At 38.9% G+C, this 13,449-nt stretch overlaps 1 protein-coding gene across 1 annotated transcript in view; it reads right to left on the bottom strand.

Moving 5' to 3' along the window:
- LOC126416100 (polypeptide N-acetylgalactosaminyltransferase 35A) overlaps positions 1–13,449 on the bottom strand; it is a 162,173-nt gene that overhangs the window by 30,555 nt on the left and 118,169 nt on the right. Inside the window, exon 11 of the mRNA XM_050083599.1 lies at positions 1,092–1,229. Coding sequence (XP_049939556.1) covers positions 1,092–1,229 — 138 coding nt within the window. The remainder of the gene's footprint in view (positions 1–1,091; positions 1,230–13,449) is intronic.

The raw sequence follows: 13,449 nt of genomic DNA, 5'->3' as shown, positions 1-13,449 counted from the left end.
AGCCTTGTTCAATTTTAACGATTTCAGCTGCTTCTCAACACCTCTGACACTAACATTTATTTTGCTCATTTTTTCAGTAGTGGTGCAAGGATTAAATTGGGGCAGTTCTCCTGGGTTTTCCTTTGTAAAGGAACATTTGAAAACAGAGTAAAGCATTTCAGGTTTTGCTTTGCTACCTTCAATTTCAGTTCCTGTCTCGTATGCTAGGGACTGGACACTAACTTGTGTGCTCTAACAGCCAGAATTCCTTTGGATTTTGTGAAAGATCATTGGACAATATTCTGCTATGGTAGTCATCAAAGGCTTCATGCTTTGCTCATTAAGCATGTCTCTAACATGGGGCATAATAATGTTCTCATAATAAATCAACATTCAAATGTGATTTTGGAATGAGAAACCTGCTGTGTAGAAGCCTCTCCTTACTTACAGAATACAGATGGCATTACTCCTACTTACATTGTGTAGTTGCACTGAAAAGCTAATAATCTGGGAATGTAGTACACTTAATGTCAGTTTGAAGTTTGTTGCCTGCTGCTTTCATGCTGTTATAACTTTGATGGCCACAAGTGTATATTAAAATGAATCGTGAAACTGATAACTGTTCTAACATCCTGAGTTGTGTTCAAGAGCAGTCAATGTTGACATGAACTGATCATGATAATGTTTCAGAAAAGAGTTTTCAAACTTCTCCAGTTGTCAAACTTTACAAAAACAATTAGGAGATTAGAAATACTCTCTCTTTATTTCTCTCTCTTCTTTATTTAACATGTGCTGGATTTAACAATAATAACATTTACGTGGTTGAGTGCTGTCTGTATCATCATATTGTCATTTAAGGAGTTTAGAAAGACTGATATACATTAAATTTACAATGATTATTCAAACTCACAATAATATTTTTGAATGTTAAAAAGGTGAACAACAGAGATGATTTCCGTGTATTTTAATTCGGATAAGTGAATTAGGTTTTTTTAAAAAATGATGACTTACTTCCTTTTATCCATGGAGCTCCTGTAATAAGTCATTTCAGTCTGTATCCTTATAAAGACTAACACACAGTGAATTCAGAAAGAGCATAGTACAGTACTCACATTGCCAAGCACATGGCGCCATTCTTGATCCCCGCCCATCTCATGGCACTTCCCTAACCTGGGAGGTACGGATTCTTTTGCAGTGAGACACAGTAACTGCGCAAGGACCAGCTCTTGACGGTCTGTTTCATACCACATCTGCAAAAACAGTTTGATTAAGTTTTTAGGCAAAGCTGGGCAATACATGCCTCAAGCACTGCCATGTTATTAGGTTGTTACAGAAGTTCACAGTGTTTTTCCACAAGTTTAATAAATACAACAGATACATATAACAGAGACACTAGTCATCAGTAATATATTCTCCTTCACTATTTACAACAGACTGCCAATGCCGGGGTAATTTCTCGATTCTGTGACTGTCGAAATTGCATGGTTTTGAGGCAAAGAACTCATTAAGCCATGTCTGGGGTGCATTTTCATCCAGAAACGAAGTTTCTTGATGGTTGTTTAATACAGAGCAGAAAAGATGAAAAACTGAGGGTGCATGAACAGGCAAATAAGGTGGTTGTGGAATGACTTCCCAACTCATACAGTCTTCCTGGTTGCTGCTCTTTGACTGCATCTGCAAAACTTCTCATTTGTTGACAATAAATGCCAGCAGTGACGGTTACACCTCAGGGAACCAATTTGTAATACACCACACTGCTGCTGCTCCACCAGATGCATAACATTGTCTTTTGTGGATGTGTGTAGGTCTTTGTATGGGGAGTTGCTACTTTGTTGGGCTCAGACATTCCTTTCTTTTCCTTGGGTTAGCATGAAGACACCATTTCCTGCACCAGTAATGATACAGGTTACGAACGGTCAGTGCTGTTCACGAGTCAATTGATAATAAGCAAGCAGAGATGCACATATGGCCACCCTCTGACTTTTGTGATTTTGGTTTAGAGCACACAGTACCCATGCACCTGATTTTTGAACCTTTCCCATAGCATGCAAATGTCACATGATGGTGGAATGATCACAGTTTATCACTTAATGCCAGTTCTTGAGTACACTATGTGTATCATTGTGGATTAATGTGTTTAAATGATCTTCATCAAAGCCCAAATGTCTTCCTGAATGTGGAGTCACTAATGTCATAATGATCCTCGTTAAAAACAGGAAACTATTTTCTTGCTGTGCTCTATCCAAGGCCATTATCCCCATACATGGCATAAATGTTTCTGGCTGCCTCTACTGCTGCCTCTCTACTGAACTCACACAGAAGAATACGTGGGAAATATTCCAATTTCTCCACTTGGCATTCCATTTTTAGCATCCACAGCTCCACTCGCTATCTCCAAATGACAATATGTAAACTCTGAGAGCAACAGTGAACTACAAATAAAAAATTACAATTAATAAACAGACCCACAGCAACAGAAATACCAACATGCAAAACAAAAATGCTACCTACTTATGCCCCCACTTAATATTACTTCTCAATGATTATGTCTACAATTGTGTAAAAAGTAAATAATCATGCATCTTTCAGAAATTTCTTAAATAAACTTGGAATTCTTAATTCACTTCACAGTATATTTAGCTTTCAAGACTATTTGTGATTCATATTACATATTACTTCCAATAAACAGAAATACCACAAATACAGTACCAGACAAAAAATTACACAGTTTGACAACTGCTACAGAACAAAGAGTTGCTGTAATGCATTAATTTATCTATATAGAACACTGACAAAAGGATTGTCCCATCAAGAAATGCGACAGTGCTACCAGTAAAAATTTACCATGGTCAAACGCTTGAACATGCAAGCAGTAAATAATTGCGCTATATTGCTGCACAAAATGAAATAGGGATAATGCAAAGGATTCTCATTTGTCCTGATTTCTCTGGGACAGTCCTAATTTTCACAAAATGTCTCAGTGTCCCCAAACCCTCTTTGTGGTTAGCAAAATATTCCAGATTTTCATCTTATGAAGCACAATTTCCCGCACCCCCCCCCCCCCCCCCTCCCGAACTAATCATGTGTTATGCTTTGTTCACGTAACATTATGGAATGTTAGTGTTATGCTTTGTTCACACAAATAAAAGTAAAGTTTATTGGTTGTCAAGATCAATATAATACATTGATTCTTTCAGAAACTTGACAGTGCCGCAATTTTGTAAACAATTTCATAGGATTTCTAGTACTTGCAGCAGTGACTCTGATAAACTTTATATTAATAATTCCTTCAGTAATAATTGTGAAACACATGTGCAAACAAGGGAGTAAGACAATCTAAGAATCCCAGTTTATTAAATGACATGGTGAAAATGCCGAGAGTTCACTTGGTGATGCAAAATTTAGCATTGAACATGGAACATGCACTGACATAGTAACTCATATTAAGTTCAAACAATACAAAGCTGTGCTTCAAGTAAACTCTACAAGATCAAAAACTAATAACTACTAATCAGTGAAGGTAGTTTCAGACATGGATAAGCAACTTTTGACACAAGAAGCCACATTTGCATACCACACAGTCACACAACCTGTGTTTCATGTCTATGGATTGCAGGACTATCATAATTAAATGATGGTCCAACAAGAAGTTCTCATGCTCCCAGAAGAAAACCAAATCAATTATCAAGAATGTGACTGTGCCATTTTCTGTAGAACAAATAATGAACGAACTGAAATAAGCACAATTTATTTCAGTGATTATAGGTTCTCAAAGCCATACAGACTTTGAGCCACTTCCTTTAGTGGCTGAGTGGTTACATTTTATGAAATGGATAAAGGCATTATAGAGAGAGTGCTGGAGTTGGTGAACTTTGGTGTTGAAAGTGCAGAATGTTTGATTTTGTGTGTTTTAGAGATGTTGGGAAAATCTGATTTTAAGAAAAAGGTTGTAGCAATTTCAACTAACAACATAAATACTATTCATAGAGAGAATTAATTAAAGATAAAAACAATCTTTATTTCAAGTTACAAGAAAAGAGTGAAAATTATTTAATAAGTGTAGGATGTCCTACTCATATTGTGGACAATGCTGTTCAAACTGATGCCGACAGCACATAATTGGCAATATCTACAATATTTCCAGGCACTAAAATCCTACTTTGTGTCTCTTGACATATGTCCTATTTTTGTGAAGAATTTTTCGAAAATCTGCTCGCCTTCAAAACCCTTTAGTTCCTTTCAATGCAGTTAAGTATTTTCTCCAACAGTATTCTGAGCATTAAAAAAGAAAATGTAATTATAATTGAAGTTGTAGATGTTGCTCAGCAAGTCAGAAGCCAGAAAATCCAAAGGATTTTTGACATCTGCAGTAAAACAGTTGTTATACAAGTTGGAAAGTGACACTTGATCACTTCAATTATAACCGCAGCTTTCTATGTTGCCTGCACTGGATATTTTCGTGAATGATATGAACTATTTCTGGAACCTCTTCAGCCAATGGAAAAGACTGCCCTAAATAAAACCATCAGATGAATTAATGTAGAAGAGTTGTGTAATTTACTAAAATCTGGTGTCATGAACTTCACTATAAGTGACAGAGAACTGTTTGATGAGTAGTACTGTGTAGGAAAACAGCTGGACTGGAATTTGAAATCAAATTTTATGTCCTGTGAAAGATTGCAGGAAATTTTTACTCATTTTCATAATGGGTGAGTATGTTTAAAACACGTCAGAAGCTTGTTTGAATTTTCACTATCTGTTTCACGTTGTAAAGCATGTTTCAAAAGAGTGTTTTCAGCAATTAAAGCTTTGTAGATAGACTGAGAAAAAAATATCATGTTAGAAACAGTAGATACTCTCACAATGATGAAACCACATTTATTAGCCTCTCTTGTATGGATCTACAATTTGACATTTAATGAAAATTAACTTCAAGAGCAAATACACTCCACTAAAAAGTGCTACTCAAGTATCAGGATTTGTGCCATCATCTTATGTGCAAAATGTGTGAAATTTGTGTTCATATTTATATCCAAATTGTATATGCAATACTGTTGTTAACCACCCATCAGTAGTATCGTAGATTATTATTATGCAGTATTGTGCCTAGTGGCAGGTCTTGTCTTTGCACAGAGAATTTATGACACCAATGTTCCCCTTCTTCAGCGTATTCCTTCAGTCTTTTGTATCTCATTCCCTCTTTCATGTCATCTAGATGTAGAATTCTTCTTCTTCCTCTTCCTGTAGTTCTTTATATCTTCCCTTTGATGACATCGTTTATGAGCCCCTCGTGCCTAAGTACGTGTCCAGTTGGCCTTCCTTTGAAGAATTATATCCAGAATAGATTTTTTTGTCTCCTATTCTTCTCAGCACATCGTCATCTGTCACTTGATCTTTTCTATTCTTCTCCAGCACCACATTTCAAATCTTTCCAGGTATTTTTGCTCTATTTTCTTCATGATCCACAGCTCTGCTCTGCACAGTGCAATGTTCCAGATGTAACACTTTACCAGTTTCTTCCTTAATTCCAAGCTCAGCTTGCTGGTCAGCAGAGTGCACTTCTTGTTGAATGTGGCTCTGGTTATGGCATCTTTTGTCAGCAAGCTTCCCAAGTACTTGAACTGTATCACATTCTCCAGTTCTCGATTGTTGACAATTAACCTCAAACGTTTCTCGATGTTGATTTCCATGCCTTATTTCCTTCCAGTTCCCACCAACCGGTTCATCCTTTGTTGGAGTTGCCTTTGATTTTTGGCAAGCACCATGCCTTTGATTTTTGGCAAGCACCATCAAGTTATCTGCATATTTGATGATGTTGATGAGTCGTCGTTCTGTCCTCACACTGCTTCTTTCTCCGTAGTTCAGCCACACTTTTACTCTTCGTCCTAGTTAAAAGCTGAGATTTAGTCTCTAGTCTCTTCAATTGATTCCAGTCACCTTGAGGATGTTCATCGATGCTGTCCAGTTGACTCTACTGAAAGCCTTCTACCAGTCTATGAAACATGCACAAACTTCTTAGTTAAAGCCAAAAATCTCTCCAAGAAAATCCTCACTGTGCCGATGGTGTCTGTGGTTCCTTTTCCTTTCCTAAATACAAATTGGTCCTATCTCATTACTTCTTAAATTTTATGTTCCAGGTGACTGCTGAGTATACTTGTGATGATCTTCACCATGTGAGAGATCAGACTGGTTGTTCTGTAATCACTACATTTCTTGGCTTCTTGTTTCTTCTCAAGAGCAACCACTGTGACGCCCAGGAAGTCTTTGGGCCATTCTCCAGTTTATAGGTTGTGTTGATGAGTAGCAACAAACTCATTGGTATCCCATTGTCTCCCGTAGGTTTCCTCCTCTTTATGTCCTTAATCGACTTCTCTACTTCCATTGTCAGTAAGCTGAGCCCTTAGATTACATGGAAATCAAGTGTTATTAAGCTTGTATTGACAGTGACTATTATGTTGTGACTTTTAACCCAACTGTCCTGAATTTTGAGTGTTATTTCAAAAATATTCTCAATCTGGTTAAAAATAATATGGAAACCTAATAATGCAGGAGTAGGTCTAATAACACAGAAGAAATTAGAATTTTGCACATCGCTAAGACTTAGTTTAAGGACCATGAAAGAAGGTTCTATATATGAAAGTGACCTGGAGTCACTGGAAGGTCTCTGACATTATGTAATCACAAGACAGACATTTTGAACCCAGATTTTAAACTGAAAAACATTTCCAGGGCCAGATGTTGACTCTGACCATAAGTTATTAATAATGGACTGCAAATTAAGGCTGAAGCAATTGCAAAATGCTAGGAAATCAAGGAAATATGAACTGGATAAACCGAAAGAAACAAGAGGTTGCTGAGAGTCTCAAAGATTTAGACAATGATGGGATGATACATAGGAAAGGAATACACTAGGAGACAAGCGGATAGCTTTGAAAGATGAAACAATGAAGGCAGCAGAGAACCAAGTAGGTAAACAGACAGGGCCTAGGAGAAATCCTTGGATAGCACATGAGATACTGAATTTAACTTACGAAACAACAAAATATAAAAATGCAGCATATGAAGCATGCATGCATAAGTACATAAGGATGTCTTAAGAATGAGACTGACAGAAGGTGCAAAGCAGGAATGGCTAGAGGAAAAAAGCAAAGCCATAGAAGTATGCAAGACTGTGAAAGATAGATGCCACTAAAAAGAAAGTTAAAGAGATCTTTGGAAAAAGGAATATTAATAGCTCAGATGGCAAGCCAATATGGAGGCGAGAAATGAATGCTAAAAGGTGGAGGGATGTACCGTAAAAAAGGGCTATACAAAGAAAAGAAAACTGAAGACAAAATTATAAACAGGGAAGAGAAAGTAGAGCCAGATAATACAATACTGGAAGAAGAATTTGACATGGGACTGAAAGACCTGAGTTAAAACAAGGCGGCTCTGGATTAGACAGCATTCTCACACAATGACTTGGGAGACCCAGCAATGACAGAATTATTCCACCTGGTGCGCAAGACATATGAGAGGGACTAAATACCCTTAGACAACAAGAAGAATGTAATAATTCCAGCTCCAAGGAAGGCAGATGTTGACACGTGTGAATACTGCCAAATCATCAGTTTAATAAGTCATAATTAAAAATACTAATTGGAAAATATGGACATTTTAATCATTTATTTTTTATTTATTTATTTTTTAACAAAAGAATGGAAAAATTGGCAGAAGATGACCTTGAGGAAGATCAGTTTGAGCCCTGGGGAAAAGCAAGGACATGCAAGGTAATACTGGCCATACAACTTTATCCTTGAAGATAGGTTGAAGAAAGGCAAACATACATTTATAGCATTTATAACTATGGAGAAGGATTTGACCATGTTGCCTGGAATAAGTTCTCTGAAATTCTGAAGGTAGCAGCGACAAAATACAGAGAGTGAAAGGTTAGCTACAACTTGTACAGAAACCAGACTGTAATTATAAGAGTTGAACGAGTTGCAAAGAAGCAGCGGTTGAGAATGGAGTAAGTTTGGGTTCTAGCCCATCCCCCATGTTATCCAATCTGTTCACTGATCAAAGCACTAGAGGAAACCAAGGAGAAATTTACAAAGGGAATTAAAGTCCAGGAAGACGAACTGAAGGCTTAGAAGTTTGCTGAAGAGATTGCAATTTTGTCAGAGATGGCAAAGGACTTGGGAGATGAGCTGAACAGAATGGATAGTGTATTGATGAAGATAAAAAGATAAACATCAACAAAAGTAAAAGAAGGACAATGGAATGTAGTTCAATTAAATCAGGCATTACTGAGGGAAGTAGACTACAAAATGAGACACCAAAAGCAAGAACCTGGTTTTTAACATGCTACTGTTGTTAAGTGTATACTATCAGCAATTTGAGTTGGAGAAAAGATGTGTACAACTGTACTGATTATTGGAGTCACCTGTGTTTACTGTGGAAAGTAACAGAAGATAGGTTAAAACTGTGTAAAAGGCACCAACCATTTCCTCCACTGACCCTCCACAGTTCCTGTTCCTTTACCACATAGAACCTGGCTGTCAATCCCATCTCCCTCTACTACTCCGTGATACACATAGCCTTGCTGCTACTGAACACAACCTTTCCTAATGTCAACTCACCACAAAGCTACAACCTTCTTCCTGGTCACCATGACCAACTATGTCCTCTCCTATACTTACTTCTCCTTCGAAGGTGTCACCTGCAAACACATCCATGGTATAGCAATGGGCAACAGCATGGCGACATCCTATGCTAATCTACTCATGGCCCATTTAGTGCAATCCTCCTTAACCACCAAGAATTCCAAACCCCCTCACATGGTTCAGATTCAGTGATGTCATCTTGATGATCTAGACTGAGGGTGAGGACACCCTACCCACATTGCTTCATGACCTGAACACCTCCTTTCCTGTTCACTTTATCAGATCCTCCTCAACCCAACAAACCACCTTCCATGATATCCACCTCAAAGATGGCTGCATCAGTACCTCCGTCCACATCAAACCTACCAACCACCAATGTTACTCCTGCTTCACAGCTGCCAACCATTTCACACTAAGAAATTTCTTCACTACAACCTAGCTGCCTGCTGTCACTGCATTTGTAGCGATGAGCAGTCCCTCTCCAAATACACCAAAAGTCTCACTGAGGCCTTCACAGACCAAAATTATCTTTCCAACCCTGCCCAGAAACAGATCTCCCATGCTTTGTCTCACCAGTCATGTACCAACCCCCACATACTTACAGTATAGTGACAAATAATCACTCCTCTCATTACTCAGTACCACGCAGGACTGTTGCAACTGAATCACATTCCTTACGAGGGTTTCAACTGTCTTGAAATAAGGTATATCCTCCCCACTCCTACCACAGTGGTATTTCACTGCATGCCCGACCTACACAATATCCTTGTCTGACCATACTCCACACCTGCTCCCAAACCCCTTGCTGATGGTTCACATCCCTGTGATAGACCTAGCCCACTACCACCCACTCCCGTCCTGTCACTGGTATCTCCTACCCCATCAAAGGCAGAGCCACCTGTGAAAGCAGCCATGTGAACTCTAAAACTTGGCTGCAACCACTGTGCTGCATTCCATGTGGGCATGACAGCTAAAGCTGTCTGTGCACATGAATGGCCACCGCAAAACTGTGGCCAAGGCACCTGTCCAGCTGAACATGCCACCCAATATGATGCACTTTACTCTTCTCACCAACATTATCCTTTCTGAATTGTCCAGGTGGGAACTCCCCCTTCAACACGAACTTCGTTCCCATAACCCCTATGGTTTCAACCTTTGCTAGCTCCTGTCCTCCACCCCCTTCCCATCTTCCACTTCAGTACACACATGCCTTCTATTTTGCCAACACACCTATAAGTCCTTTCCTCGCCCTTCACACCACCCTTCTCCTGCACAGCCTCCCAACACACCACCTTGCACCCCTATCCCGTCCCTCTTGCGTCCCTGTACACTGCTCTATGCAGCACTAGCACCTTCCCCCAACCCTACCCTGCTATCCCTCCCACTCCATAACTCATGCTGGCTCTTTATCCCCACTACCCACTCCAGCTTCACTGCTACACACATCAGACGAAGTTGCAGTTGGGACTTAGCGTGTGTAGACAGTGGTCACGTGCACACGAGTTGTTGTTGAGTGAATGAGTGAGAGTTGTACTTCTTTTGCAGAAGGACTTTGAAAGCTGATATATTTTTATGATTCTTTTCCATTGTGTTTGTCTGTGACTCAATGCTTCTTCTAAGTGGTGAGTAGCAAACTATCCTATCCATTTTATTATTAAGAAACAAATTAGGTTTGATGGGAAATTATTTATGGAGAATGGAGATTTAAAAAATAAAACTGGAATTATTTTTTGGGCAATATACTAAGCCAAGGTAATCTAAGGATGCATATAGAATCTGTGGCCTGTAACCGAGCTAAAAGCACATTTGCCATTAACAATTTTAAAATATGGATATTATACATTGTTCCAATCAAATTTGAACTGCAAAACACATTATTAACTCTACAGAAAAAAGATCTTTCATAATTAGCTGTAGAGAGAAACATGGAGACTCATGCCATAATTTGTTTCTGAGATGCAAAGTCCTTACCATTGTTGTTGTTATGGTCTTCAGTCCAGAGACTGGTTTGACGCAGCTCTCCATGCTACCCTATCCTGTGCAAGGTTCTTCATCTCTGAGTAACTACTGCAACCTGCAGCCTTCTGAATCTGCTTGGTGTACTCATACCTTGGTCTCCCTCTGCAATTTTTACCCTCCAAGCTTCCCTGCAGTACTAAATTGGTGATCCCTTGATGCCTCAGAACATGTCCCACCAACAGATCCCTACTTCTAGTCGAGTTGTGCCACAAATTCCTCTTCTCCCCAATTCTGTTCACTACCTCCTCATTAGTTACGCGATCTACCCATCTAATCTTTAGCATTCTTCTGTAGCACCACATTTCTAAAGCTTCTATTCTTTCCTTGCCTACACTGTTTATCATCCATGTTTCACTTCCATGTATGGCTAAACGGCATACAAATACTTTCAGAAAAAACTTCCTGACACTTATGCTCGATGTCTTCTTAAGAAATGCTTTCCTTGCCACAGCCAGTCTACATTTTATATCCTCTCTGCTTTGACCATCGTCGGTTATTTTGCTCCCCAAACAGCAAAGCTCATCTACTACTTTAAATGTCTCATTTCCTAATCTAATTTCCTCAGCATCACCTGATTTAATGTGATGACATTCCATTATCCTTGTTTTGTTTTTGTTGATGTTAATCTTATATTCTCCATTCAAGGCACTGTCCATTCGGTTCAACTGCTTTCCCAGGTCCTTTGCTGTCTCTGACAGAATTACAATGTCATCGGAAAACCTCAAAGTTTTTATTTCTTCTCCATGCATTTTAATTCCTACTCTGAATTTTTCTTTTGTTTCCTTCAATGCTTGCTCAATATACAGATTGAATAACATCGGGGATAGGCTACAACCCTGTCTCACTCCCTTCCCAACTACTGCTTCCCTTTCATGGAGCTCGACTCTTATAACTGCCATCTGGTTTCTGTACAAATTGTAAATAGCCTTTTGCTCTCTGTATTTGACCCTTGCCACCTTCAGAATTTGAAAGAGAGTATTCCAGTCAACACTGTCAAAAGCTTTCTCTAAGTCTGCAAATGCTAGAAAAGTAGGTTTGCCCTTCCTTAATCTACCTTCTCAGTCGTAGGTCAGTACTGCCTTGCGTGTTCAAACACTTCTACGCAATCTAAACTGATCTTCTCCGAGGTCGGCTTCTACCAGTTTTTCCATTCGTCTGTACAGAATTCGTGTCAGTATTTTGCAGCCGTGACTTATTAAATTGAAATTTTCACACCTGTCAACACCTGCTTTCTTTGGGATTGGAATAATTGTATTCTTCCTGAAGACTGAGGGTATTTCGCCTGTCTCATACATCTTGCTCATCAGATGGTACAGTTTTGTCACGGTTGACTCTCCCAAGGCTATCAGTAGTTCTAATGAAATGTTGTCTACTCCCAGGGCCTTGTTTTGACAATCTTTCTGTGCTCTGTCAAATTCTTCATGCAGTATCGTATCTCCCATTTCATCTTCATCTACATCCTCTTACATTTCCATAATATTACTGTCAAGTTCATCGCCCTGGTATAGACCCTCTATATACTCCTTCCACCTTTCTGCTTTTCCTGCTTTGCTTAGAACTGGTTTTCCACTTGAGCTCTTGATATTCATAAAGGTAGTTTCTCTAAAGGTCTCTTTAATCTTCCTGTAGGCTGTATCAACATTACCCCTAGTGATGTATGCCTCTACATCCTTACATTTGTCCTCTCGCCATCCCTGCTTAGCCATTTTGCCCTTCTGTTGATCTCATTTTTGAGATGTTTGTATTCCTTTGTGCCTGCTTCATTTACTGCATTTTTATATTTTCTCCTTTCATCAATTAAATTCAATATCTCTTCTGTTACCCAACAATTTCTACTAGCCCTCATCTTTTTACCTAATTCATCCTCAGCAGCCTTCACTGTTTCATCTCTCAAAGCTACCCATTCTTCTTCTAATGTATTTCTTTTTTCTGTTCTTGTCAATTGTTCCCTAATGCTCTCTCTGAAACTCTCTACAACATCTGGTTCTTTCAGTTTATCCACACCCCATCTGCTTATAATGCCACATTTTTGTGGTTTCTTAGGTTTTAATCTACAGTTCATTAGCAATAAATTGTGGTCAGAGTCCACATCTGCCCCTGGATATCTCTTACAGTATAAAACCTGGTTACTAAATATCTGTCTTCCCTTTATATAATCTATCTGAAACCTTCCAGTGTCTCCAGGCCTCTTCCACGCATACAACATTCTGTCATGATTCTTAAACCAAGTGTTACCTATGATTAACTTACGCTCTGTGCAAAATTCTAGCAGACAGCTTCCTCTTTCATTCCTCACCCCCATTCCATATTCACTTACTACTTTTCCTTCTCTTCTTTTTCCTACTATCGAATTCCAGTCCCCCATAACTATTAAATTTCCGTCTTCCCTCACTATCTGAATAATTTCTTTTACCTCATCATTATTTCTTCAATCTCTTTGTCATCAGCGGAGCTAGTTGGCATCTAAACTTGTACTACTGTGGCAGGTGTGGGCTTTGTGTCTATCTTGGATACAACAATGCATTCACTATGCTGTTCATGGTAGCTTACCTGTGCTCCTACTTTTTATTCATTATTGAACTTACTCCTGCATTACGCCTATTCGATTTTGTATTTATAACCCTGTATTCACCTGACTAGAAGTCTTGTTTCCTGCCACCAAACTTCACTAATTCCCACTATACCTAACTTTAAATTATCCATTTCCCGTTTTAAATTTTCTAACCTACCTGCCCGATTAAGGGATCTCTCATTCCACACCGCAATCTGTAGAACGCCAGTTTTCTTTCTCCTGGTAACGATGTCC

This window comes from Schistocerca serialis, chromosome 8 (assembly GCF_023864345.2).
Source record: "Schistocerca serialis cubense isolate TAMUIC-IGC-003099 chromosome 8, iqSchSeri2.2, whole genome shotgun sequence".
Taxonomy (NCBI): Eukaryota; Metazoa; Arthropoda; class Insecta; order Orthoptera; family Acrididae; genus Schistocerca; species Schistocerca serialis.
The sequence above is the reverse complement of the archived record's forward strand: the minus strand, read 5'-3'. Positions and strand labels throughout refer to the sequence as shown.